Source organism: Salvelinus alpinus, chromosome 30, assembly GCF_045679555.1.
Source record: "Salvelinus alpinus chromosome 30, SLU_Salpinus.1, whole genome shotgun sequence".
NCBI lineage: Eukaryota > Metazoa > Chordata > Actinopteri > Salmoniformes > Salmonidae > Salvelinus > Salvelinus alpinus.
Window position 1 is genome coordinate 44,683,614 of NC_092115.1, and position 27,800 is coordinate 44,711,413.

The 27,800-nt window shown below is 41.0% G+C and overlaps 1 protein-coding gene and 1 pseudogene across 2 annotated transcripts; both read right to left on the reverse strand.

Annotated features, from left to right (window-relative positions):
* Positions 1-2,921, reverse strand: part of LOC139560041 (probable G-protein coupled receptor 148) — a 15,517-nt pseudogene extending 12,596 nt beyond the window's left edge.
* On the reverse strand, positions 997-27,800 carry LOC139560174 (PAS domain-containing serine/threonine-protein kinase-like). Of its 2 annotated transcripts, XM_071376722.1 has the most exons (9): positions 27,631-27,800; positions 26,221-27,149; positions 23,402-23,578; positions 20,769-20,845; positions 20,412-20,540; positions 18,590-18,723; positions 18,177-18,332; positions 3,246-3,431; positions 997-2,936 (listed from the first exon to the last, which is right to left on the reverse strand). In XM_071376722.1, the coding sequence occupies exons 5-8, from the start codon at positions 20,447-20,449 to the stop codon at positions 3,295-3,297; spliced, it is 465 nt and encodes a 154-aa protein (XP_071232823.1). In that variant the 5' UTR covers positions 20,450-20,540; positions 20,769-20,845; positions 23,402-23,578; positions 26,221-27,149; positions 27,631-27,800; the 3' UTR covers positions 997-2,936; positions 3,246-3,294. The 2 variants fall into 2 exon arrangements, with proteins under 2 accessions (XP_071232823.1, XP_071232824.1); XM_071376723.1 differs by lacking the exons at positions 26,221-27,149; positions 27,631-27,800 and having other exon boundaries at positions 23,402-26,196.

The following is a 27,800-nucleotide window of genomic DNA, read 5'->3' on the forward strand; positions in this document are numbered from 1 at the left end:
CTCACGACGCCAGGTCAGCGGAGTCAATCACCACCTTCCGGAGACACCTGAAACCCCACCTCTTTAAGGAATACCTAGGATAGGATAAAGTAATCCTTCTAACCCCCCCCCCTTAAAAGAGTTAGATGCACTATTGTAAAGTGGTTGTTCCACTGGATATCATAAGGTGAATGCACCAATTTGTAAGTCGCTCTGGATAAGAGCGTCTGCTAAATGACTTAAATGTAAATGTTACATTGTGTTGTTTAAGTGTTCCCTTTATTTTTTGAGCAGTGTATTTAACCAAAGCCTAAAGGAGTGTGTGTGCCTGTGGAAGGAAGCTAATGTAATTCCACTTCCTAAAAATAGTAAATCACCCTTTGCTGGCTCTAACAGCCGCCCAATCAGTTTTCTGCCGGTTCTTGGTAAACTGATAGAGAGAATTGCGTTTGACCAAATGCAATGCTATTTTCAGAGAAGAAGTTAACTACTGACTTTCAGCATGCATATAGAGAATTGCACTCAACTTGTACAGCACTGCTCAGATGACAGATTGGTTGAAATAAATGGATACTACGATTTATAGTTGGAGCTGTATTGTTAGATTTCAGTGCAGCCTTTGATGTTATTGATCATAATTTGTTATTGAATAAACTCATTGCTATGGCTTTATATCACCTGCTATCACATTGTTGGAGAGTTATTTATCCAATAGCACCCAGAGAGTGTTTTTCAATGGAAGCTCCCCTAACATCAGATATGTACAGTGCGGTGTCCCTCAGGGCAGTTGCTTTTGGACTTACTATTCTCTATTTTTACAAATTATTTGCCACTGGTCTTACACAAAACCTGAATGACTATCTACATGGATGATTACACACTCTACATGTCAGCACCCAAAGCCAGCAAGCTCACTGAAATTCTAAATAAGGAGTTACAGTCAGTATCAGAATGGGTGATTAATAATAAACTGGTCTAAAATACATCTAAAACTAAAAGCATTGTATTGGGTTCAAAACATTCTCTAAGACCTAAACCTCAACTGGAGTTGTGCATAAAGGGTATTGAGCAAGCTCAGGAAGCTAAACTCCCAGGTATAACATTGGATGGTCAATTATCATGGTCAGGTCATATTGACAAAGTCGTTGTGAAGATGGGGAGAGGTATGTCTGTTACAAAAAGATGTTCTGAGTTTGACACAAAAATCAACTGTACTAGTTGATCAGGCACTGGTCTTGTCCCATCTTGATTACTGCACGGTAATATGGTCAAGTGCAGCAAAGAGAGACCTAGCAAAGCTGCAGCTGGCTCAAAACAGAGCAGCACGCCTTGCCCTTAACTGCACATACAAAACAAACATCAACAACATGCTTACCAGTATTTCCTGGCTGAGGGTTGAAGAGAAATTAACTGCATCTCCTAGTTATGATAAATATTAGTGATTAAAATTCCAGATTGTCTGCATAATCAAATAACATTCAGCTCAGACACCCATACATACCCAACAAGACATGCCACCAGGGGTCTCTTCACAGTCCAAAACAAATTCATGGCAATTTACAGTAGTATACAGAGCCATGATCACATTGAACTCCCTTCCATCTCCAATTACTCAAGAAAACAGCAACATGTACTGTAAAAAAAATGGATTAAACAACATATCATGACTGTGACTATGAAAAAAAACAATCTTTTTTGTTTGATTGTTTGTATTATTTTTGTTGTGGTATTGTTTGAATATCTTATTTTACATTTGTGTGACTGTCCTTGTTTATCAGTTTTTTGTTACTTGTCATGTTTTGTGTTTTTGTGGACCCCTGGAAGAGTAGCTGCTGCTTCTGCAAAAGCTAATGTGAATCCCAAAAATCTGTCAATAGCGCCACTTTCAGTCTCCGCAATATTGCATTCCCCCATCCACTCCTGTAGCATCCATGAAGGGAAGAAGAGAAGAGAGGAAGGGAAACAGCTTTGTGGAATAAAATGCAGCCATAGAGAATCAGTATATAAGCACACTCTACTCCTCCGATCCAGACAGTTGGGACTAAACTAACAGAGCAGGTGTGAGCCACAACAGTTCAGAGTCTTCTTTTCTATTAGCTCTCATGGTGTTGACATCATCTCATCTCCGAATGGGACAGATCGACACTAATGTCTAAGCCGCCATATGCTGCCTAGGGCCAACCCTGACAGGGAACACACACTAGTCAACATATGCCTCAAGGTTGCAACTTCACTTTACCCTAGCATAGCCATGGATACCTGGCAGCTCAGGGAAAACTGGACGAGTAAATAAATTCATGGGCAGTTAGGTGCAGTTTTGAGAATCAGATGGGACACGTTCCCAAACTGTGTCTATGTTAGTGTTTTTACAATTGTGTGTTTGTTCAATGAGTGGACAGTCATTTACGGCAGACACACAGTAGTACCGAATGTTCATGCAACACAGTAACCTCAATAACAGTCAAGCAATCAACATGAAAATACTTTATTACATTTTCAAGTGATAAGCAGCTAGATCTTTTTCAAAGTCCATCCTGTTTCAGATATCACAGGTTCCCGCACAATCTTTACCTTCATCTCTTTCTCCTCCTCCTGTACCAACTTTTTATATATTCCTCTTCATCACCATCATCATCATCATCATCACTGTTAGTTCCCATGTCCCTCTCCTGCTCATCATCCTCTTCCTGCCACCCTATTGCCATCAGTTTCTGGAACACCTCAAACTTCTCCTGCGTTGCCATGGCGATGTTGGTGAGGTAGGTTTCTTCGGCGATGGCGAGAAAATCGTTAAGTTTGGGGTTGATGATGAGGGTCTGGCCGTTCTTGACGGGGGTCTGGTACCGCCCCTAGTGCTCCAGGAAGCAGTGTCTATAGCGTACCGCCGCCATGGTTACCCAGAACAGCTTGGACTTCACCATCTCCGTCTGCTTGACCCCCATGCGGAAGGAGGCGTACTGCCGAGAGGGATGGGGAAAACAGGTGTAGGAAGAGAAAGAAAACGAATGTCAAATATTTGACATAAAGGACAAACATACTCAAAAACATATAGGCTTAATGATCAGCAAAATGTTTTTGTAGTCTTGCAGCTAAAGCATGAACCAATCAATTTATTATATCTTTACTGCGTTGAGAATACAGTCTCCTTTCAATAGCCTTGTCTTTTTTATCTTACTCTTCTACTCCATCATTATAATTCCCTGTGAGTCTGACCTGAAAAAGCCTTGTAGCCAAAATTTGCTTTCAATCCCATTCAGATATTTTACCTTAATCCCAACTCCCAGTGAGTGTGACCTCTGACCTGGAACTTGTACTCTAGCTCTCCCAGGTCATCCTGCACCATGGCTGGAGAATCTCTGAAGAGGTCAGTGACCTGCTGGACAGGTCACTGACCTCTTCAGGAGGAAGGGTCAGGATCTGGGGGTAGTGGCTCACCACCCGCTGCAGATTGCCTGGAGAGAGAGAGACACACAGGGGAGATTGTGTTCGAGAGCATCCATGGAAAATGGGTGGAAGATGTTATGCACATACACATCCAATAGCTTTGTGAATAAATACAATAAATAACACTTAGACCACTATGATCCAGCTCTAGGCCTATCTCAAACTGTGATGTGGTAACAACACCCTCAACCTGTATAACCTGAGACAATACAATGCAAAGAGAGGTTCATCCTCTCAACTTCAAGCAGCCCTAGTCTCCTCAGGTTGTCCATACGTTGCTGCAGTTGAGTGCCCTTCACATAGAACAACTCTGGACACTTCTCCAACACACTAGACGAGAATAGAGCCATGAGAGCCATGAGAATAGAAAAGGCATGTTCACTCTGCCCTCCTCGACGCCTGGTTGCTGCCTCTAAGAGTTGATCTGCCTGGTTGTCTGTGAAGCCCATGTCGAGGAGAGCTTGCAGGGATAGCTCCCTGCCCGGACGCAGTTGGTGCTGTGACAGGTCAGTATGCTGATGCTGGGTGCTAGTCTGGTTGTTGGTAGAAATGTCTGCATGTTGTGAAAACTGGTTGTCACACATTGTGTCTCCCAAGGATGGTTCTTAGACTCAGGACAGGGCAGGTTGAATATACAGTGGGGAGAAGAAGTATTTGATACACTGACGATTTTGCAGGTTTTCCTACTTACAAAGCATGTAGAGGTCTGTACTTTTTATCATAGGTACACTTCAACTGTGAGAGACGGAATCTAAAACAAAAATCCAGAAAATCACATTGTATGATTTTTAAGTAATTAATTTGCATTTTATTGCATGACATAAGTATTTGATCACCTACCAACCAGTAAGAATTTCGGCTCTCACAGACATGTTCGTTTTTCTTTAAGAAGCCCTCCTGTTCTCCACTCATTACCTGTATTAACTGCACCTGTTTGAACTCGTTACCTGTATAAAAGACAACTGTCCACACACTCAATCAAACAGACTCCAACCTCTCCACAATGGCCAAGACCAGAGAGCTGTGTAAGGACATCAGGGATAACATTGTAGACCTGCACAAGGCTGGGATGGGCTACAGGACAATAGGCAAGAGCTTGGTGAGAAGGCAACAACTGTTGGCGCAATTATTAGAAAATGGAAGAAGTTCAAGATGACGGTCAATCACCCTCGGTCTGGGGCTCCATGCAAGATCTCACCTCGTGGGGCATCAATGATCATGAGGAAGGTGAGGGATCAGCCCAGAACTACACGGCAGGACCTGGTCAATGACCTGAAGAGAGCTGGGACCACAGTCTCAAAGAAAACCATTAGTAACACACTACGCCGTCATGGATTAAAATCCAGCAGCGCACGCAAGGTCCCCCTGCTCAAGCCAGCGCATGTCCAGGCCCGTCTGAAGTTTGCCAATGACCATCTGGATGATCCAGAGGAGGAATGGGAGAAGGTCATGTGGTCTGATGAGACAAAAATTTAGCTTTTTGGTGTAAACTCCACTCGCCGTGTTTGGAGGAAGAAGAAGGATGAGTACAACCCCAAGAACACCATCCCAACCGTGAAGCATGGAGGTGGAAACATCATTCTTTGGGGATGCTTTTCTGCAAAGGGTACAGGATGACTGCACCGTATTGAGGGGAGGATGGATGGGGCCATGTATCGCGAGATCTTGGCCATCAACCTCCTTCCCTCAGTAAGAGCATTGAAGATGGGTTGTGGCTGGGTCTTCCAGCATGACAACGACCCGAAACACACAGCCAGGGCAACTAAGGAGTGGCTCCGTAAGAAGCATCTCAAGGTCCTGGAGTGGCCTAGCCAGTCTCCAGACCTGAACCCAATAGAAAATCTTTGGAGGGAGCTGAAAGTCCGTATTGCCCAGCGACAGCCCCGAGACCTGAAGGATCTGGAGAAGGTCTGTATGGAGGAGTGGGCCAAAATCCCTGCTGCAGTGTGTGCAAACCTGGTCAAGAACTACAGGAAACGTATGATCTCTGTAATTGCAAACAAAGGTTTCTGTACCAAATATTAAGTTCTGCTTTTCTGATGTATCAAATACTTATGTCATGCAATAAAATGCAAATTAATTACTTAAAAATCATACAATGAGATTTTCTGGATTTTTGTTTTAGATTCCGTCTCTCACAGTTGATGTGTACCTATGATAAAAATGACAGACCTCTACATGCTTTGTAAGTAGGAAAACCTGCAAAATCGGCAGTGTATCAAATACTTGTTCTCCCCACTGTATATGTTTTTTATAACTAAACCAAGATAGACTACAGCCTGTCGTTTCAAATGGGAACAAACGAGCCATAGTGGGCAGAACAAGCAAGTAGGTGGGCAGAGCCAAGCACAGTTCTAGCGACATTTGCATAGTTCCGTTGGGGAACGCCTACGCTGTGAAGTGCACGTGTGCAATAACTCAATTCGCCTTTGCACTCCTTCTAAACAACACCATTTTTTGAAACTCTGGCAAAGGGTAAAGAATACAAAACTTGTCCACTCTGCTCGTAACAGATTTGAGTTTTGAGAGCAGTAAACTGTATTGAGATGAAATGTTTCATTGATGAGTAAATTAACAGAATGTCAGCCAAAATCCATCTCATTCCATATTCTCACACTGGAGGCCACTGGGCTTCCTCTCACGACTATATTGGGTAGTGAGTGGGAATGCCAACCGGATGCTTCACATTTATACATCTGATGAAATATCGGTCTCATTATTCTATCTATGCCCTTACCATTTTAAATATAAACTTAAATTGGGTGATAGAGTTGGGAAGTCCCAAGAATCCTGTTTGGACTACTCCCTAGCATATTGGAACCCTGTTCCAGTCGTATATTTGTGATTTTGTTGAAAATAGTAGAATATAAACACTTCAATAATAATCTACGCATTCACCTGCAAGTAGGGGATCAGAATATATACAGTACCAGTCAAAAGTTTGGACACACCTAGTCATTCAAGGGTTTAACTTAATTTGTGGAATTCCTTATCTTCTTAATGCATTTGAGCCAATCAGTTGTGTTGTGACAAGGTAGGTGTGGTATACAAAAGATAGCCCTATTTGGTAAAATACCAAGTCCATATTATGGCAAGAACAGCTCAAATAAGCAAAGATAAATGACAGTCCACCATTACTTTAAGACATGAAGGTCAGTCAATGCGGAACATTTGAAGAACTTTCAAAGTTTCTTCAAGTGCAGTCGCAGAAACCATCAAGTGCTATGATAAAACTGGCTCTCATGAGAACCGCCATAGGAAAGGAAGACCCAGAGTTACCTCTGCTGCAGAGGATAAGTTCATTTGAGTTACCAGTCTCAGAAATTGCAGCCCAAATAAATGCTTCACAGAGTTCAAGTAGCATACACATCTCTACATCAAATGTTCAGAGGAGACTGCGTGAATCAGGGCTTCCTTTTGGAATTTCTGCAAAGAAACCACTACTTAAGGACACAAATAATAATAATAGTGTTGCTTGGGCCAAGAAACACAAGCAATGGACATTAGACAGGTGGAAATCTGTCCTTTGGTCTTATGAGTCCAAATTTGAGATTTTTGGTTCCAACCACTGTGCCATGGGGTCATATTGCACTTCCTAAGTCTTCCACTAGATGTCAACAGTCTTTAGAACCTTGTTTGAGGCTTCTACTGTGAAGTGGGGGCGAATGAGAGCTGAATCAACCAGAGGTCTGCCAGAGTGACCTGCGTTCCATTGCAATTCTAAAGACAAAAGGAATTCTCCGGTTGGAACATTATTGAAGATTTATGTTAAAAACATCCTAAAGATGGATTCTATACATCGTTTGACATGTTTCTACGAACTGTAATATAACTTTTTTAACTTTTTGTCTGAACTTTTGCCTGGACTTGCCCACGCCTTGTGAGTTTGGATTTGTTTACCAAACGCGCTAGCAAAAGGAGATATTTGGACATAAATGATGGACTTTATCGAACAAAACAAACATTTATTGTGGAATTGGGATTACTGGGAGTGCATTCTGATGAAGATCATCAAAGGTAAGTGAATATTTATAATGCTATTTCTGACTTTTACTGACTCCACAACATGGCGAGTATCTGCATGGCTTGTTTTTGTGTCTGAGCGCCGTACTCAGATTATTGCATGGTTTGCTTTTTCCGTAAAGCTTTTTTGAAATCTGACACAGCGGTTGCATTAAGGAGAAGTATATCTATAGTTCTGTGCATAATACTTGTATCTTTTATCAAAGTTTATTATGAGTATTTCTGTAAATTGATGTGGTTCTCTGAAAATTTGACGGATGTTTTTGAGGCACAACATTACTGACCATAAAGCGCCAATGTAAACTGAGATTTTTTGATATAAATATGAACTTTATCGAACAAAACATACATGTATTGTGTAACATGAAGTCCTATGAGTGCCATCTGATGAAGATCATCAAAGGTTAGTGATACATTTTATCTCTATTTCTGCTTTTTGTGACTCCTCGCTTTGGCTGGAAAATGGCTGTGTGTGTTTTTGTGACTAGGCTCTGACCTAACATAATCATATGGTGTACTTTCGCTGTAAAGTCTTTGAAATCGGACACAATGGGTAGATTAACAAGAAGTTAAGGTTTAATTTGGTGTATTGCACTTGTGAATGTATGAAAGTTACATATTTCTAAAAAATATTTTTCTGCTAGCGGAACCCCTAGCCATAAGAAGCTATTTTGCTGATAATGGGCCTCTGTACGCCTATGTAGATATTCCATAAAAAATCTGCCGTTTCCAGCTACAATAGTAATTTACAACATTAACAATGTCTACACTGTATTTCTGATCAATTTAATGGACCAAAAAATTGCTTTTCTTTAAAAAACAGGGACATTTCTAAGTGACCCCAAACTTTTGAAAGGTAGTGTATATATGATAATAATAATAAATTACTGTTGTATCAATATGTTTTGACTATTACAGTTTACAATCCAGGGATAATCCAAGTAGTTTAGTCACCTCAACTTGCTCAATTTCCACATTATCTATAACAAGATTTAGTTGAGGTTTAGGGTTTAATGAATGATTTGTCCCAAATACAATGCTTTTCGTTTCAGAAATATTTAGGACTATTTTATTCCTTGCCACCCACTCTGAAACTAACTGCAGCTCTTTGTTAAGTGTTGCAGTCATTTCAGTCGAATACATAGCACGTCATTAGTGAAGATTGAAAAAAGTAAGGGGCCTATACTACTGCCCTGGGGAATTCCTGATTCTACCTGGATTATGTTGGAGAGGCTTCCATTAAAGAACAACCTCTGTGTTCTGTTAGACAGGTAACTCTTTATCCACAATATAGCGGAGTGTAAAGACATAACACATACGTTTTTCCAGCAGCAGACTATGATTGATAATGTCAAAAGCCGCACTGAAGTCTAACGAAACAGCCCCCGCAATCTTTTTATCATCAATTTCTCTCAGCCAATCATCAGTCATTTGTTGGCCAGGTGGAACGGTAGCGTCCCACCTGGCCAACATCCGGTGAAATTGCAGACCGCGAAATTCAAACTACAGAATTATAAATATTAAATTTTCACAAAATCACAAGTGTAATACATCAAAATAAAGCTTAACTTCTTATTAATCCAGCCGCTGTGTCAGATTTCAAAAAGTTTCCCTCCTTCAAAATGCATACAAAATGAATCCCAAACGTTACTAATAAACTTTTCCAAACAAGTCAAACAACGTTTATAATCAAACCTTAGGTACCCTAATACATAAATAAACGCTCAAATTTAAGACGGAGAATCGTTATTGTCTTTACCGGAGAAAAATACCAAAGAACGCGTTCTCATTCACGCGCTTGGAAACACTACAGACAAAATGGTAGCCACCTAGAAAAACTACAATTTCTGGCTCATTTTTCCAAAAACCAGCCTGAAACTCTTTCTAAAGACTGTTGACATCTAGTGGAAGCCCTAGGAACTGCAATCTGGGAGGACTTCACCTTATAATAAAAGTGACAGCCATTGAATATAGTGGTAGGCTGAATTTTGTCTTTTTGGGATGGTTTGTCCTCAGGTTTTCGCTTGCCATATCAGTTATGTTATACTCACAGACATTATTTTAACAGGTTTAGAAACTTTAGAGTGTTCACTATCCAAATCTAACAAGTATATGCATATCCTAGCTTCTGGGCCTGAGTAACAGGCAGTTTACTTTGGGCACGCTTTTCACCCGGACGTGAAAATACTGCCCCCTACCCAAGAGATGTTAGGTGCTGTGCTTGTTGAATGTCCTTACCTATAAGTGTGCTGAAAGTCTGTTGTCAATTTCTTTACTGTAAAATAGCAATGTATCTGGTAAAACACCATTTTTCCCAAAAGTATACTAAGAGTTGGTAACAGACTGATTGGTTGGCTATTTCAAATCAAATTTTATTGGTCACAAACACATATTAAGCAGATGTTATTGCGGGTGTAGCGAAAAGCTTATTGAGTTAAAAGTACATTATTTTCTTTAGGAATGTAGTCAAGTAAAAGTTGTAAAGAATACAAATGCCAATGAGCCAGTAAAGGGTGCTTTACTATTCTTAGGTAGCAGAATGACTTTTGCTTCCCTCCAGGCCTGGGGGCGCGCACTTTTTTAGTCGGCTTAAATTGAAAATATGCAAATAGGAATGACAATATCGTCCGCTATTATCCTCAGTAATTTTCTATCCAAGTTGTCAGAGCCCGGTGGCTTGTCATTGTTGATAGACAACAAATGTTTTCACCTCTTTCACAATCCCTTTACGGAATTTAAAATTACAACACTTGTCTTTCATAATTTGTTCAGATATACTTGAATGTGTAGTGTCAGCATTTGTTGCTGGCATGTCATGCCAAAGTTTGCTAATCTTGCCAATTAATAAATCATTCAAGTAGTTGGCAATATCAGTCGGTTTTGTGATTAATGAGCCATCATAGTGTAGTTTCTTCTTTTTCTTTTTATTCAGTTTAGTCACATGATTTCTCAATTTGCAATACGTTTGCCAATCGGTTGTGCAGCCATACTTATTTGCCATTCTTTTAGCCTCATCCCTCTCAACCAAACAATTTTTAAATGCCTCATCAATCCACGGGGATTTAACAGTTTTTACAGTCATTTTCTTAATGGTTGCATGTTTATTAGTAACTGGAATAAGCAATTTCATAAATGTGTCAGTTTGCTCCTCATTACACACCATGGACAAACAAATAATCTTTCCATCAACAACATAGGAATCACTACAAAACTTATTTATTAACCTCTTATACACTTATACACTTATACACCTCTTAAACACTATATTAGGCCCAGCCTTTGGAATTTTCGTTTTCCTATGGCTACCTTATTGTGATCACTACATCCGATGGATCTGGATACTGCTTTCAAGCAAATTTCTGCAGCATTAGTAAAGATGTGATCAATACATGTTGATGATTTATTTCCTGTGCTGTTTGTAACTACCCTGGTAGGTTGACTGATAACCTAAACCAGGTTGGGAGGCACTGGTTACAGTTTGAAGCTTTTTCTTGAGTGGGCAGCTTGATGAGTGCCTGTCAATATTTAAATCTCCCAGAAAATATACCTCTCTGTTGATATCAAATACATTTTCAAGCATTTCACACATGTTATCCAGATACAAAACTCATCTGGCACTAACTTCGTTAACTTGATGGCTAGCAGCTTAGCGGCTCTGTCAAGCAGGCTTCAACCTGTCTGTTAAGCGGGATTACGAGACAAGATATAGCGGTCCTAGCTGGGGCGGCAGCATAGCCTAGTGGTTAGAGTGTTGACTAATATCCAAAACGTTGCAAGATCAAATCCCCGAGCCAGCAAGGTACAAATCTGTAATTCTGCCACTGAACAAGGCAGTTAACCCACTGTTCCTAAGCTGTCATTGAAAATAAGAATTTGTTCTTAACTGAGTTACCTAGTTAAATAAAGGTAAAATAAATAAAAAAGCTAACCGCATCACGGAATCCACGCAAAAACAAGTTTGGTATTTATATTTAACGAATACTGGTTATGTTTTATTCAAAAATAACAAACCGAGTGTTTCCAGCATACAATGTTCAGCTGCGCACTCTGATTTCACACTACTTTTGGATTATAATTGGATTTTAAGGCTCGTATAAATGTCCTGCTTAATTTAATGTTTGTGTCATCATCGCAAATTAACGGCATTATACTTAATTAAAAAACCTTTCAACTTCAACCGGTAAAATGGCTCTTTGGCTAGCTTTTTCTACAGCCTATATCAATGAGCGGTAGCATTCTAGCTAACAACTGCTGCATCCAAAATAGTTATTTTGCAAAGATCACAACCAAATATAATCTTAGCGACTGTTCAAGCAAGAAACAAAACATAATTGTAAGCATAAGAGAACACAAAAAAGTAAATTTATTTAGATGTAATAAAAACGTAAATCTAGGCTATGTTGAATGGGCGCAGATGGCGATGACTTTCTTATTGTCGCCAAGAATCATGCGCATCTGTGCCTGAAGTCAGTGTGTCATCTACTGGAAAAGGGTCTGACTCCCTACACTGGCTCTGGGGCCTGCGAGGGTGGGAACACACGAGACAGAACTTCATGTAGCTCATCAGATGTGAAATGTTTGAATTAATCCTCGAAATCATTCAGCTTCAGAAACAATCATTTAAATGTTCCTAAATGTCTCTAAATAATGCTAATTGAACCATTCTCAACAGCACATCAGAACGCGACATATGGTTGTTGTTGTTGAACGCGTTGAACGCCGAAACTTGAACTAAAGACCTCAGTTTCAAAGCTGACAGTGTTTTTTGGTACTTTCATTTTATTTTGGATCCTACGCCTCTTTTCGGCTAAATTGCTGTGCCCGCTCTGGTCTGGTGGAAGTTTGGCCACAGTGTCGGCTCTCCACAGCCAACTGGCCGGTGCTCGGCAGGGTTCCATCCCTGAGGGGGTCTTCCCCTTCCCTGGAGAACAGAGTTGTTCTCGACCCAACCAGCCATGGAGGTACGTCACTCGCCGCCAAGTCGAAGAAAGCGTCCTCTGGCAACGGGGGTCTCCATGGAGATGTTGAACCCGGAACTGACATAGACCAGAAACAGCTTTGCCACCCTGGATCCAGAGGTTCCGGCGCCTTCTTCATTGGGGGCTTCTCATTCAAGATCGAATCCGGAGGTACCTGCATCTTTGTCCTCGGTTCTGTCTCCCTCTTCGGTGGCTTCTACCTCAGGTTCAGATCCTTGGAGCTCCCACCCTCATCAGACCGTGAGGCTGCCTGAGAGACCGACCCGTTCAACATCACCAGCTGTCATCATAGGCAGCTCTATGGAGAGAAACATCTCGGTTCCCAAGGCAATAACCCTGTGATGCCCAGGAGCACGAGTACAGGACATAACAAGATGCTTCCGACTGTTCTACCACAGATGCCAGGAGCTGACACTGTCGTAGTCCTTGTGGGGTCAAAAGACATCAGAAGGGCCAGCTCGGAACATTTGAAAATCGATTTTAAAGAACTGATTTTAGCATTAAAAAACTCAAAAAATGGCCAATCAATTCAGGTCCATTACCATTGTTAGGCCACGGGTGGAAAGATTCAGCAGACTGCTGACATTATACATCTGGCTAAAAGACTACTGTAGCTCTGCTGGAGTCATTTTTATAGATAACTTTGACACCTTCTAGAAACAGAAGATACTCTACAGAAATGACGGAGTCCATCCAAATCATCTTGGCTCCTGGACTCCTGAAATGTCCACACATTTCAAGGCTGCGTTGAAACAATGACTGGTCAATGATCCAAGACCAGCTCAGTTAATAATCCCTACCATTGTGACAATGAGTCATCATAATTCTGCATCAAATGTACATGATCCTAGGGGCAATGGCAAACACAATGTAAGTCATTTAATGTATGTACCCCTAATTGCACCGAATACTTCTGTTTATCCCACAGCTATTATCCTTGTTTATCCAACAGCTATTGTATGCAGTAATCATGAGCCTATGAACCAGAGTTACACTGTTAGCACTGAGGCGGTGTGCCCTAGTAGCAAGACCACTTTGTGCAGCTCACCCTGCACTATTAGCTCCAATGTAAATAACATGAGTAAGCCTACTTCTGATAAGCTTCCCAATAAAGCATTAAAAACAATCAAGTAACCAAGAAAAGTGCTAAAAATAGCCCATATTAACATATGAAGGCCCATGAAGAAACAAGGTCCATGAAGTCAATAACTTGCTTGTAACAGATGACATTCATATTCTGGCTATCTCTGAAACACACTTAGATAATACCTTTAATGATACAGTGGTAGTAATACATGGTTATAACATCTACCAAAAATACAGAATTGCCAACGGGGGCGGTGTTAAGGTCTATATTCAGAACCATATTCCTGTAAAGCTTAGAGACGATCTAATGTTAAATACAGTTGAATATGGTTACAGGTTCACCTGCCTCACCTAAAGCCCATTCTTGTGGGAAGCTGCTATAGACCACCAAGTGCTAACAGTCAGTATCTGGATAATATTTGTGAAATGCTTGATAATGTATGTGATTTCAACAGAGAAGTATATTTTCTGGGTGATTTAAATATTGACTGGCTATCATCAAGCTGCCTACTCAAGAAAAAACAACAAGCACATCACTTACACAAATGACTGATGATTAGCTGAGAGAAATTTTGACATTATCGATCAAAGTCTGCTGCTGGAAAAACGTATGTGTTATGGCTTTACACCCCCTGCTATAATGTGGATAAAGAGTTACTTGTCTAACAGAACACAGAGGGTGTTATTTAATGGAAGCCTCTCAAACATAATCCAGGTAGAATCAGGAATTCCCCAGAGTAGCTGTTTAGGCCCCTTGCTTTTTTCAATTTTTACTAACGATATGCCACTGACTTTGAGTAAAGCCAGAGTGTCTATGTACTGTATGTGGATGACTCAACATTATACACGTCAGCTACTACAGGGACTGAAATGACTGCAACACTTAACAAAGAGCTGCAGTTAGTTTCCGAGTGGGTGGCAAGGAATACGTTAGCCATAAATATTTCAAAAACTAAAAGCATTGTATTTGGGACAAAAGATTCACTAAACCCTAAACCTCAACTAAATCTTGTTATAAATAATGTGGAAATTGAGCAAGTTCCAAAAAGGACAAATTGCAATTGGCTCAGAACATGGCAGCACAGCTGGCCCTTGGATGTACACAGAGAGCTAATATTAATAATATGCTTGTCAATCTCTCCTGGCTCAATGTGGAGGAGAGATTGACTTCATCACTACTTGTATTTATGAGCGGTATTGACATGACGAATGCACCAAGCTCTCTGTCTAAACTACTGGCACACAGCTTGGACACCCATGCATACCCCACAAGACATGCCACAAGAGATCTCTTCACAGTCCCCAAGTCTAGAACAGACTATTGGAGGTGCACAGTACTACATAGAGCCATGACTACATGGAACTCTATTCCACATCAAGTAACTGATGCAAGCAGTTAAATTAGATTTAAAAAACAGATAAAAAAACACCTTATGGAACAGCGGGGACTGTGAAGCAACAAAAACATAGGCACAGACACATGCATACACACACACACACACACACGATAATATACGTACTACACACACACATACACATGGATTTAGTACTGTAGATACGTGGTAGTGGTGGAGTTGGGGCCTGAGGGCACACAGTGTGTTATGAAATCTGTGAATGTATTGTAATGTTTTTAAAATGGTATAAACTGCCTGAATTTTGCTGGACGACAGGAAAAAAAACCTTGGCCTTGGCAGCAGCTAATGGGGATCCGTAATAAATACAAATACAACTTCTTCTATTTGTTTGAAATTCAGTGGTAAATGGGTTTTACGGTGGTAAATATAAAAATAAAAGGTTCCAATGAAACGAACACCCAAACCTCTCTGTCATGGTTTAAACCCTTTATTTCTAGTGGGAGGCGTCCACTCAATAGTTCAGAATTTCCGCTTCAGTTGAACTCCGTTGCGCATCCATTTTTCTCTGTACTTCCTCATTTCCGTTCGCCATGCGTCCTTGATAAAAATAGCTTATGCCTGTATGCGTTAGATTTATCTGTCGATTCATTGTTTGCTTCTGTCAGTCAGCTGTTTCGGAGTGCTCATTGCTTTGTTTTTCAGGTGTGGGCTGGGTACTGGTGTTCTCGGTGCCCAGAAGTAGTAGACCATTAATTTAGCTTGATTATTTTAGATCAATATTTGTTTTCTTTCCTGGATCAGCTGATGATGGTCGACAATATCACTAGACAACTAGCCCACAGCTGGACACCAACGCACATCCAATCCATCCAAGAAGCATACGTTAAAGACAGTAGGCCTATAGGCTAGTTGACTCTTTCGGTTAGAAGCATTTGACTTTGAAGTATATTATTTTTGGATTTGTGTGCCCATGAGAACTGTTTTCACGGCGAAACATAATGAAATGTTACACAAAGTGCATTTTCCAAAATCCATGTTTCGTACAGGGTTTAAGTTCAACGCTCTAATTCAATTGTTAAATGCTTAATAATGGCACATAGCGCTGTCATAAATGTCATTAATGTAAGGAAAGAAAGGTAGTGTTTTATGTCACATGATCTGTAGAGAATCCAAGCATTAATTCATGGATTATGGATGACTAATATACTGTGGTGTAAAACATGTTTTGATACAACTCATGTATTATATTGAATATAGGCTACCTATTCTCTGTGTGTTCATGTGTTTAAAATTGCTTTGGCTGAGAGGATAGGCTATCGGCCTAGTGGAGGGTAAACACAAATAAACGCAGTTTACCCCATTTTTTCTGAAGAAATGCATTGAAAGTACAGGGAGCATTACTTTTTTCACCGTGACCCGCAATCAGTTTCCCCACCTATTTTCTTAACACTACACACTTGCTACAGGTAGGCCTAGTAGAAGTTCATGGTAATACACATTGTAGCCTAATCGATCTAGTAAATTGACCATGTGTGTTAGGGGGACCATCCTGTTTTTCCCGGGACAGTTTCCGCTCCATTACAGGTGTCCTGACTTTTCAGGCTACAAAAAGGTAAATTTGTCTGCAAGACGCATCAATTAACCTGGCTTAATCAATGGAAATCGCTGTATGTCATTTGGCACATTTGTGGTTGTTTTGTAACAGATTTCTGTAACAGGTTTCTGTTTCCATTCATCAAATGGAGCGAATATACATGCAGTTTGGATGCAGTTTGGAGTTTGCAGTTTGGATGCTGGAATTATTTTGGATTGGCCGAACATGTACAGGTAGCCTACTTTTTGAAATAAAAATATCAGATGAAATCAGATGAAAATATGCCTATTGTGTTCATGCCACATTAACAGGTAATACATTTTTACCATTTAATAATTGATGTATTTATTATTTGGCCCATAACATTTTTTTGTGAAGCGCATGCACTCAATACAGAAACCGACGAATGTCATGGTGTAATGATGGGGTATCTGCAGCATGAGATGCATTTTCCACAATAATTGGACAAAAGTCCACTCATCCTTTTTTTCCATCACCGGATGCAAGCTCCAAATCAGTTTCCTCCATTTCTCCAACAATCCTCTAAAAATCTACATTGGCTCCGACTCCAATCTCAAGTTTCAAGTTATCATTATTAAAGTAGCTAAATATTTGTATATTTGATTGACAATGAATAAAAAAAGGAAAACAGTCTGTGAAACTGTGATGAAGCATTTATTAATGAGAATGAAATGAAAATGAAAATACTGTAACAAATATTTACAATTGTGCACTCAACACGATAATAAAATAAGCAGTTAACACTACTATTTCTTCGATTAACATGTCTGCTTTAATATATCAGATAACAGAAAAGCAAAGTGAATGCATCTGGACTGTTGGAGACCAGTTGCATCTAAAATCAGTCAAATTTATGTGCAACTAGTTTGAGGTGGCTTGAGGATTCAGTGTATTATATTTTGTAGTGAATCTAGTCTTCAGCTTATGACCTAAGGCTTTGGCAGCTATGCTACATTCTTATCTGCCTGATATATTAATGCTATACTGCACAGTTCCTCTACAAATAGATTATAGCAAATAAAGGCACCCGTACGTAATATATAGTCAGCCCATTTTTATTTTGCTTCATCTTTTAGGTTGTATTCACTTGAAGTAAATAAATAGCTTTTGAGATACAGCTATCCATGTTTTAATTTAAAAAAAATTGTAGTAAAAGCAGACCTGGTGTTTAGCATTTCTTCTGTCAGTCTAGGGCCCGTATCCACAAAGCCTCTCGGAGTAGGAGTGCTGATCAGTTTAGCCTTTTAGAGAAAAATGAATAAGATTATATTGGATCAGGTTGGGGACCTGATCCGAGATCAGCAGTCCTACTCTGAAACGCTTTGTGGATTGAGGCCTAGGGTTTGTCAGTGTCCTACTATACAATGACGAGACCTGGGATGCATCCAATAGTCTAGTGGTTTCCACCCCTTGTCTCCTTCCCATAGAATAGGACAGTGCATATAAAAGGGAATAGGAGAGGAAGAGGAAGCCATGTAAGACTATTGAGATGCATCCCTGAAGTTCAGAATCTTCATTAATTCAGAGGTACTTCCTGAGCTCCGTGAAGAGAAGAAAGTGACTATGGGTGAATGTCTGAGGCTGCTCTAATATTGAAACAATCCTATACAGATTAGTGTCTTTTTCTTATTTTCTTGATTAGCTATTGCAAAAAAAACACAAAAAAGCCAATGGAGATGAGAGAAAACAACAAACCTTGAACGTGGCTCTTGCTGTCGAGGAACACCTCCTCCCAGCTGTAGTCGGCCAGGCAGATGGGCTGGTGGATCCAGTTCTGCAGTAGGAGCTGCTCCAGGGTTATCCTCGGTCGGGGGTCAGGCTGCAGCAGCCCAGACAGCACAGCATGCCGGTCTGGAGGAGCACAGGCCAGAGGTTAAGACACAACAGGACTGTTTATTAGCAGGATTGTGGAGAGGAAAACTGAACATTCGACCCCCAGAAAAGTGGGTCTGTGGGTCAATTTTAAAGATAAAATGCAGATGTTAAAATGTGTGTTCCTGAATTCCTGATTTAACAGGAAAAATCACATCTCTCATAACCTGAACTGACTAAAAGAAACAAATATATCCTAAGGTGTTACAGTATGAGATTTCTGACTGATGTCCTACCTAAGGAGACGGGGAAAGGGGGCTTGAGTTTGGCCTGCAGAGTCTCTTCCACATCACAGAAGAGGTTCTCACTGAACAGCAATGTGTAGAGCAGCACCCCCAGAGACCACATCTCCGGCTCTGGACCATTGTAGCTAAACAACATGCAGGGAGGAACATACAGGGAACTCAGTAGTAAAGTATGTTTACAGTATGTTTACAGTAAGTAAACATACAATGAACAACCATAAACATCCTTTTCATCTCATTTATCGCATATCCTAGTTTAGTTTCATAAAATAATGTTGCAGTAACAACTTTGTCCGAACAGAGGTCAGTGTTGTGTATACGATCCCCCTCAGATCGTGTTGGCCCTATGAGAAATGGCTGTGTGTGTGTGTATATGTACAGTTGAAGTCGGAGGTTTACATAGACTTAGGTTGGAGTCATTAAAACTTGTTTTTAAACTTCTCCACAAATTTCTTGTTAACCAACTATAGTTTTGGCAAGTCGGTTAGGACATCTATTTTGTGCATGACACAAGTCATTTTTCCAACAATTGTTTACAGACAGATTATTTCAGTTATAATTCACTGTATCACAATTCCAGTGGGTCAGAAGTTTACATGCACTAAGTTGACTGTGCCTTTAAACAGCTTGGAAAATTCCAGAAAATTACGTCAATGCTTTAGAAGCTTCTGATAGGCTAATTGACACCATTTGAGTGAAATGGAGGTCTACCTGTGGATGTATTTCAAGGCCTACCTTCAAACTCAGTGCCTCTTTGCTTGACATCATGGGAAAATCAAAAGAAATCAGCCAAGACCTCAGAAAAAAATTTGTAGACCTCCACAAGTCTGGTTCATCCTTGGGGGCAATTTCCAAATGCCTGAAGGTACCACGTTCATCTGTACAAACAATAGTATGCAAGTTTAAACACCATGGGACCACGCAGCCGTCATACCGCTCAGGAGGAGACGCGTTCTGTCTCCTAGAGATTAATGTACTTTGGTGCGAAAAGTGCAAATCAATCCCAGAACAACAGCAAAGGACCCTGTGAAGATGCTGGAGGAAACAGGTACAAAAGTATCAATATCCACAGTAAAACGAGTGCTATATCGACATAACCTGAAAGGGCGCTCCGCAAGGAAGAAGCCACTGCTCCAAAACCGCCATAAAAAAGCCAGACTACGGTTTGCAACTGCACATGGGGACAAAGATCATACTTTTTGGAGAAATGTCCTCTGGTCTGATGAAATAAAAATAGAACTGTTTGGCCATAATGACCATTGTTATGTTTGGAGGAAAAAGGGGGAGGTTTGCAAGCCGAAGAACACCATCCCAACCGTGAAGCACGGGGGTGGAAGCATCATGTTGTGGGTGTGCTTTGCTGCAGGAGGGACTGGTGCACTTCACAAAATAGATGGCATCATGAGGGAGGAAAATTACGTGGATAAAGTTTGACTTAAGTTAAACAATTTAAAGGCAATGCTACCAAATACTAATTGAGTGTATGTAAACTTCTCACCCACTGTGAATGTGATGAAAGAAATAAAGCTGAAATAAATCATTCTCTCTACTATTATTCTGACATTTCACATTCTTAAAATAAAGTGGTGATCCTAACTGACCTAATCCTAATTTTTACTAGGATTAAATGTCAGGAATTGTGAAAGAAAGAGAGATAAAGAGATGACATTTCACACAATACCCATCATTAGCACTTTTATTTTTCTGCCCATATTTCACAGTTTCCTTTCTACACTCAGGTGCCAAGAGATAAAGCACCCATTCTTCCTGAGATTGTCAACCAGAGAGAATGTCTCCCTCTCCTGTCCCGTACCTGTCTGAAGATGTAGCTGGCCAGTGGCTCGTCCACATGGGGCTATTTGTCTATGAACTCAAACAGGTCCAGGCCCTCTCCATGCTTTTCCATCACAATCTGGAAGTAACTCTCGTTCTCAAACACCTCCTAGAAACAGACAGATGTATAGAGATTAGATACAGAGGATGAACTGATAAACGAAGGGAAAAGAGACTTTTCGATCTGTGTTTTTAGTGTATAAGGTTTGTGTTATTTTGTGTCTGTAGATGTTGGTTACCACAGAACCAAATTTGAAATGAGGAGGAAAAAAACACACAAGGAGGATGAGAGAAAAGTTGTGATCCCCTCTAGTCCTTTAAAAGGTTGCCTCTTTACCTTGACAATGTTGTGGTGTTGTAGGCGGGTGAGTATGGCGATCTCCTGGCAGACACCTTCCTGATGAACTTCACCACCTGAGAAATTAGAGAAATTGATAATAAATGATTGTGGGACCTGGACTACTGTCCAGTCATGTGGTCAGGTACCACAAAGAGGAACTTAGGAAAATGACAATGGACCCAGACCATGACAGCACGGTTGGCCCTTACACGGAGAGCTAACATTAATAATATGCATGTCAATCTCTCCTGGCTCAGTGTAGAGGAGACATTGACTTCATCACCACTTGTATTTGTAAGAAGGATTGAAAATACTGAATGCACCCCGCTGTCTGTTTAAACTACTAGTACACAGCTCAGACACTAATGCATACCCCACAATAAATGGACTGTGAAGAGACCTCTGGTGGCAAGTCCAGAACAGACTATGGGAGGCACATAGTACTACATATCAAGTAACTTACGCAAGCAGTAAAATCATATTTTAAAAAAACTGAGGAACAGCGGAGACACACACACACAATAAAATGCGGGGGCCTGAGGGCACAAACTAAATATGTTGTAAAATGTAATGTAATTATTTTATATACATATGTACAGTAACAGTCAAAAGTTTGGACACACCTACTCATTCCCGTTTTTTTCTTTATTTTACTATTTTCTACATTGTAGAATAATAGTGAAGACATCAAAACTATGAAATAACACAAATGGAATAATGTAGTAACCAAAAAAAAGTGTTCAACAAATCAAAATATATGTTATATTTGAGATTCTTCAAATAGCAACCCTTTGCCTTGATGACAGCTTTGCACACTCTTGGCATTCTCTCAACCAGCTTTACCTGGAATTATTTTCCAACAGTCTTGAAGGACTTCCCACATATGCTGAGCACTTGCTTTGACTTATCTCCACGGTCCAACTCATCCCAAACCATCTCAATTGGGTTGAGGTCAGGTGATTGTGGCGGCCATGTCACGGCCGTTGAAAGGAGAGGACCAAGGTGCAGCGTGGTGAGCGTACATTTTCTTTATTTTAATAAAAATGACGCCAAACAAAACAATAAACAATACCAAAACAAACCATGAAGCTTAAGGCTATGTGCCATCAAACAAAGTCAACTTCAAACAAAACAGGTGGAAAAAAGGGCTACCTACGTATGGTTCTCAATCAGAGACAACGATAGCCAGCTGTCTCTGATTGAGAACCACACCCGGCCAAACACAAAGAAATAGAAAACATAGAAATAAAGAAACTAGAATGCCCACCCTAGTCACACCCTGGCCTAACCAAAATAGAGAATAAAAGCCTCTCTATGGCCAGGGCGTGACAGGCCAGGTCATCTGATGCAGCACTCCATCACTCTCCTTCTTGGTCAAATAGCCCTTACACAGCCTGGAGGTGTGTTTTGGGTCACTGTCCTGTTGAACAACAAATGATAGTACCACTAAGCAGAAACCAGATGGGATGGCGTATCGCTGCAGTTTGCTGTGGTAGCCATGCTAGTTAAGTGTGCCTTGAATTTTAAATGAATCACAGACAGTGTCACCAGAAAAGCACCATCACACCTTCCCCTCAATGCTTCACGGTGGGAACAACACATGTGGAGATCATCCGTTCACCTACTCTGCGTCTCAAAAAGGCACAGCGGTTGAAACCAAAAATCTGAAATTTGGACTCATCAGACCAAAGGACAGATGTCCACCGGTCTAATGTCCATTGCTCGTGTTTCTTGGCCCAAGCAAGTCTTTTCTTCTTAATGGTGTCCTTAAGTAGTGGTTTCTTTGCAGCAATTCGAACATGAAGGCCTGATTCATGCAGTCTCCTCTGAACAGTTGATGTTGATGTGTCTGTTACTTGAACTATGTGAAGCATTTATTTGGGCTGCATTTTCTGAGGCTGGTAACTCTAATGAACTTATCCTCTGCAGCAGAGGTAACTCTGGGTCTTCCTTTCCTATGGCGGTCCTCATGAGAGCCAGTTTCATCATAGCGCTTGATGGTTTCTGCGACTGCACTTGAAGAAACTTTGAAAGTTCTTGAAATGTTCCGCATTGACTGACCTTCATGTCTTAAAGTAATGATGGACTGTCATTTATCTTTGCTTATTTGAGCTGTTCTTGCCATAATATGGACTTGGTCTTTTACCAAATAGGGCTATCTTATGTATACTAACACAACGGATTGGCTCAAATGCATTAAGAAGGAAAGAAATTCCACAAATTAACTTTTAACAAGGCACACCTGTCAATTGAAATGCACTCCAGGTGACTACCTCATGAAGCAGGTTGAGAGAATGCCAAAAGTGTGCAAAGCTGTCATCAAGGCAAAGGGTGACTACTTTGAAGAATCTCAAATCTCAAATATATTTTGATTTGTTTTACACTTTACTACATGATTCCATATGTGTTATTTAATAGCTTTGATGTCTTCAATATTATTCTACAGTGTAGAAAATAGTAAAAATAAAGAAAAACCCTGAGATGAGTAGGTGTGTCTAAACTTTTGACTCGTACTGTATAGAAAACACTGTCTCCTCTGGACTGACATGATGTTACAGTACCCACAACATGTGTGAGTACTGTCCATCTTTAACTTTACTAGTAAAAGAGAAGCACATTGACAGTCTCACCTTCTGTCCGTCTGAGAGTCTGCAGGCCTGCCACACGAAGCCGAAGGCCTCTTTCCCCATGGAGTGGAGTGGCTGGTGTTCCTCTGAGAACTGGCCCTCGCATGCACGGGAGTGCTCCAGGTCCACCGTGGGGTGCAACGCCTCCCCGACCCCGCTGTGTCTGACCTCCATGGTCGCCTGAGTCAAAATACACAAATATATTATACATTTCAATAGTCTAAATAGGAATACTCTTATTTTTTGTGAGATTTTACGACAACATACAGATTTTACGACAACATACAGATGCACACAAACATACACAACATCACCCCTGCCCAGACCCACCTGCTCGCTCAACCTCGTCTCCAGCTACCGTATCACCCCCCGCCACATGGCCTCAAACTGCACAATTTTGTTTGTTTTTCTCCATCGCCCACGCACTTTCAACATTTAGATAATAAAGCACGCTATTCCTTTCCCTTATGTTAACGATGGAGGGTGGTTGATTTCCAGTTTAAGTATACGTTTTTTTTTCAAGATTGATGAGAAAAGTATTGTCCAACCCATTGGGTATCTCACTCATGCCTTGAAATATGCAGACAGATGGGTTAAAAGGAAATTTACATTGTAAAAGTTCTGACAGCTAACTTTCTAACTCCGCTTAGGTCTGTTATGGTGACCGTATTACCGCCAAACTGGCAGTCATGAGTCACGAAAGTGAATACTGGAACAATATTTCTAACATCAGAAAGTATTTTTGTTAAGATAGTAAAGTGATTTTAGGAGCCATAAGAGATAATTGTTTACTATAAACTTTGCATAGTAAGTAGCCACACCCAGACTGAGGTCAGAGAGCGTGTCAGCCTGACAGAACCGTCCGTGTCGACCAGAGTGCATAAAAGGATTTGTAAAGAAATTAATATTTAAACAAGGAAAAACAGGGAGTTGCAGCCCACGTCTAAAGTGGTTTGAACTCTGAATCTCATAGACCAGAACATCGCAAGGCTGCAGCTGCATGTTGAAAGTGGTTTGAACCCTGAATACCAACAAGAGGTGGAGAAGATAACTCCCCTCTCAGACAATCACTGGTACGGCTGATTATCTGTCCTAACTGAAGTATCTAGAAAAACGAATTTAAGTGGGACCATTCAACTACTCTTCTCAAATCACCATAGTACGCTACTCTAATGACCAAAAGGTGAACCATCGACATGGCAGGCTAGCCTATATTCAAATAAGCAACTCCAGGAGTGAACGAAACAAAGTGAAACGGGTGTCGGGTTCGTGTGCAAAGTATATGATTAATGTGAGAATAGTTTATAAAATGTATCAAAAATAAGTCTCTCTCCCCCTCTCTCTCTCTCCATATCATTGTGGAATATTGCCATATTCTTGTCAGTCCGCTAGGGACCTTTTCCTAATGTATTAAGTGTGTATGTTTATCCTGTGTTATTATTTAGTTAGCTAGTAAATAAATAATTAAACCAATTTGTGTGGTACTGAATTATAAGTATTGCTGTTTTTTTTTCAGATGCAGGAGATTACGACTGTTCAGAATTATGATTTGATAAGAGGTTATGGTTAATACGTTGACTGTTTTATGGATGTTATGGGTAAAGATGGTAACTCTTTAAACAACTGCTCTCGTTGTCACGTTCTGACCTTAGTTCCTTTGTTTTGTCTTTTGTTTTAGTATGGTCAGGGCGTGAGTTGGGTGGGTTGTCTATGTTAGTTTTTCTATGATTTTCTATTTCTGTGTTTGGCCTGATATGGTTCTCAATCAGAGGCAGCTGTCAATCGTTGTCCCTGATTGGGAACCATATTTAGGTAGTCTGTTTTCTGTTGGGTTTTGTGGGTGGTTATTTTCAGTCTTTGTGTGTCTGCACCAGACAGAACTGTTTCGGTTTTCACTTTGTTGTTTTGTATTTGAAGTGTTCAGTTTTGGATTTATTAAATAAGATGAACACTAACCACGCTGCGCTTTGGTCCTCTCCTTCCACCGACGACAACCGTAACACTCGTGGTGCCCCAAATTCCTAATGAGTTAATTGTTACCTGATTAATTTAATCAGGTAACAATTAAACATAGTTAGTTGATTTGATAAATATCAGTCATCAGATTAATGAAAGTAAAGTCACAACATGTTTATTTTGACCTGTCTAAAAGAAATAATGAATTTATTGTGAAGGTGTAGGCTATATTCATGGATTTATTAGACTTTTTAAAATGTAGATGTTCCATAGGTCTGCATCAGTGGATGTGTGGAAGCCAGGAGAAATTGGTTTATGTTAATTAACGGTCAATTACTGTGAGACCGAGATTTGCTTGACAATCACCGGCTGCCAAAATGTTGTGACCGCCACAGCCCTAACTCCGCCCATAACTTTTAGACTTTATATAATTCCCAGAAGGCATGAATTACTGAGTCATTGTTCGTTTTACAAATCACAGTGGTTAGAACAATATTGATTAGCGCTTGCATTGGGCTACACACCTCTGGTAAGAATTCCCCTGCCAAGAGTGCTCCAATTTGCTGAGTAGAGTGTTGGAGGCTATTTTGTAAATGACATTGCCAAAGTCAAGGACCGGTAGGATAGTCAGTTTTACGAGGGTATGTTTGGCAGCATGAGTGAAGGATGCTTTGTTGCAAAACAGAAAGCTGATTCTAAATTTAATTTTGGATTGGAGATGCTTAATGTGAGTCTGGAAGGAGAGTTTACAGTCTATTATATGTTTACTGGACGGGGGAAAGAAAAATATTTCAACTACCTGTTTATTAAATAAAATCTAGTTTTTTTCCAGATCAATCTGGAATTTCTATTGTCTGTATACTGACCTCTACCAGACTTAGTGCTGATGCGTCCTGTAGTGAAGCACTGTTGCTGTAGATGTCACTATAATGCAACATGGCATCCTGCTGGCCAGGCCTGCTCAGCCACACACCAAACACACATCTGCCCCCATGGAGCTCAGCCCTACGGATGTCACACTGCACCTCTGGAGGGAGGAGAAAAAACAAAAAAGCGGGTCGGACTCTACCAAGTACGGGTAAGGGGTGTGCAGGAGCTTGGCGGTATCATCTGAGGTATAGGAGAACTCGTCATTATCAGCATGTGCCCCAACACACTAGGCAGCTCTATACTTCCACTCAGGTCCGGCCCTGCCATGGCCCGAGTCACCTAGTCCCCGTTGGTGTCCAGGTCCAGGTAGCAGATGGCTGAGTCCACAACCTGGGCTGACTGGGAGGCCCCATCCTCCGGACTGGACCCCCCATGACCCAAAACCTCCTTCTCACAGAACCCAGAGGAGGAGTGGCTGCCCAGGGAGATCACCTCGAAGCTGGAGTCCTGCAGGGCCCACAGGTCACACTGATGCTGTGGATCTTTGGCATGGTGTAAGAAGGGGCGGCAGGGCCCAGCTGTGCTACGCTCATCCATGGTTGGAGTGTCTTGGTAAGTAGCACAAAAAATACACAAACATTATAGTCCATTCTCAGAGGAAAATGTGAAGTGAATGTGAATTTACTACACGACTCTCAATGGACCTAATAACATTTAAAGATTTCTAAATCATATTTCTTGTCTGGCTAAAACACTGTAAAATGTACTTTTCATTAAGACCTGGTCCCACCCCTTTGATGAGCTGCTGTCCTGGGCTACGGGTTGGAGGGTTAGTGGGTGACAGGCAGAGTGTCTCAGCCCCCTGGGACACCGGACCACCTGGGCTGCCTCCTCCATCAGCTCTGTAGTGACGTTATCATCAGCCCTGTGGAGAGACACCTAGTTAGGTACCATCCCATATCAACCCCTCGCCCCTAGGCACAGTTAAGCTCAGTCCCATATTTTCACCTAGCCCCTACAGCTCTGCAGCGTCATCAGCCTTGTGGAGAGACCTAGATAGGCCCCTTCCAATATCAACCCTCTGACCCTACAGAAACACCGAGAAAGTTAGGCCTAGTCCCATATCCACCCCTAGCCCCTACAATTGATCTTCACTTAGATCTACAAAGATTGTATTAGACACGCAATTCGCCTACTTGAGGCCCCCATCACCTACTGATTTATCATTATATTTGATTTGGTATTTGATTAATATGTGGGAGGTGTCAGTGGGAGGTATCAGTGACATTTACTAGCCAAAGTGGAAATGAAAATCAGCATGAAAACCAAAGGGAGCATGACGCACCCACGCTATGTGGTTATTTCGGGACTGAACTAACTTGCCCACAGGTAACGAGGTGACTCACCTGACCATGGGTGTGGAGGTAACATCAGCAGGGCCCAGAGTGGAGGGAGTGCTGCCCTGCTGCTCCATTCTTGTACTGGTCCCAGTAAAGATCCTGCCCTTTCCAGTGGAGCTGTTTCTCCCCAGTCCTGCCTGCTATGCCATGGCCACGTCACCAGCCAGTAGAGAGGT

Bases quoted from the DNA above. Each gene is read 5' to 3' on its own strand.
- LOC139560174 (XM_071376722.1), bottom strand. From the start codon at position 20,449: ATGTGGACGAGCCACTGGCCAGCTACATCTTCAGACAG. The intron at 18,724-20,411 runs GTACGGGACAGG...CATGTTGTTTAG, and splicing joins CCAGCTACATCTTCAGACAG to CTACAATGGTCCAGAGCCGG. The intron at 3,432-18,176 runs GTTTGTTGTTTT...CTCTCTCTCCAG, and splicing joins CAGCAAGAGCCACGTTCAAG to GCAATCTGCAGCGGGTGGTG.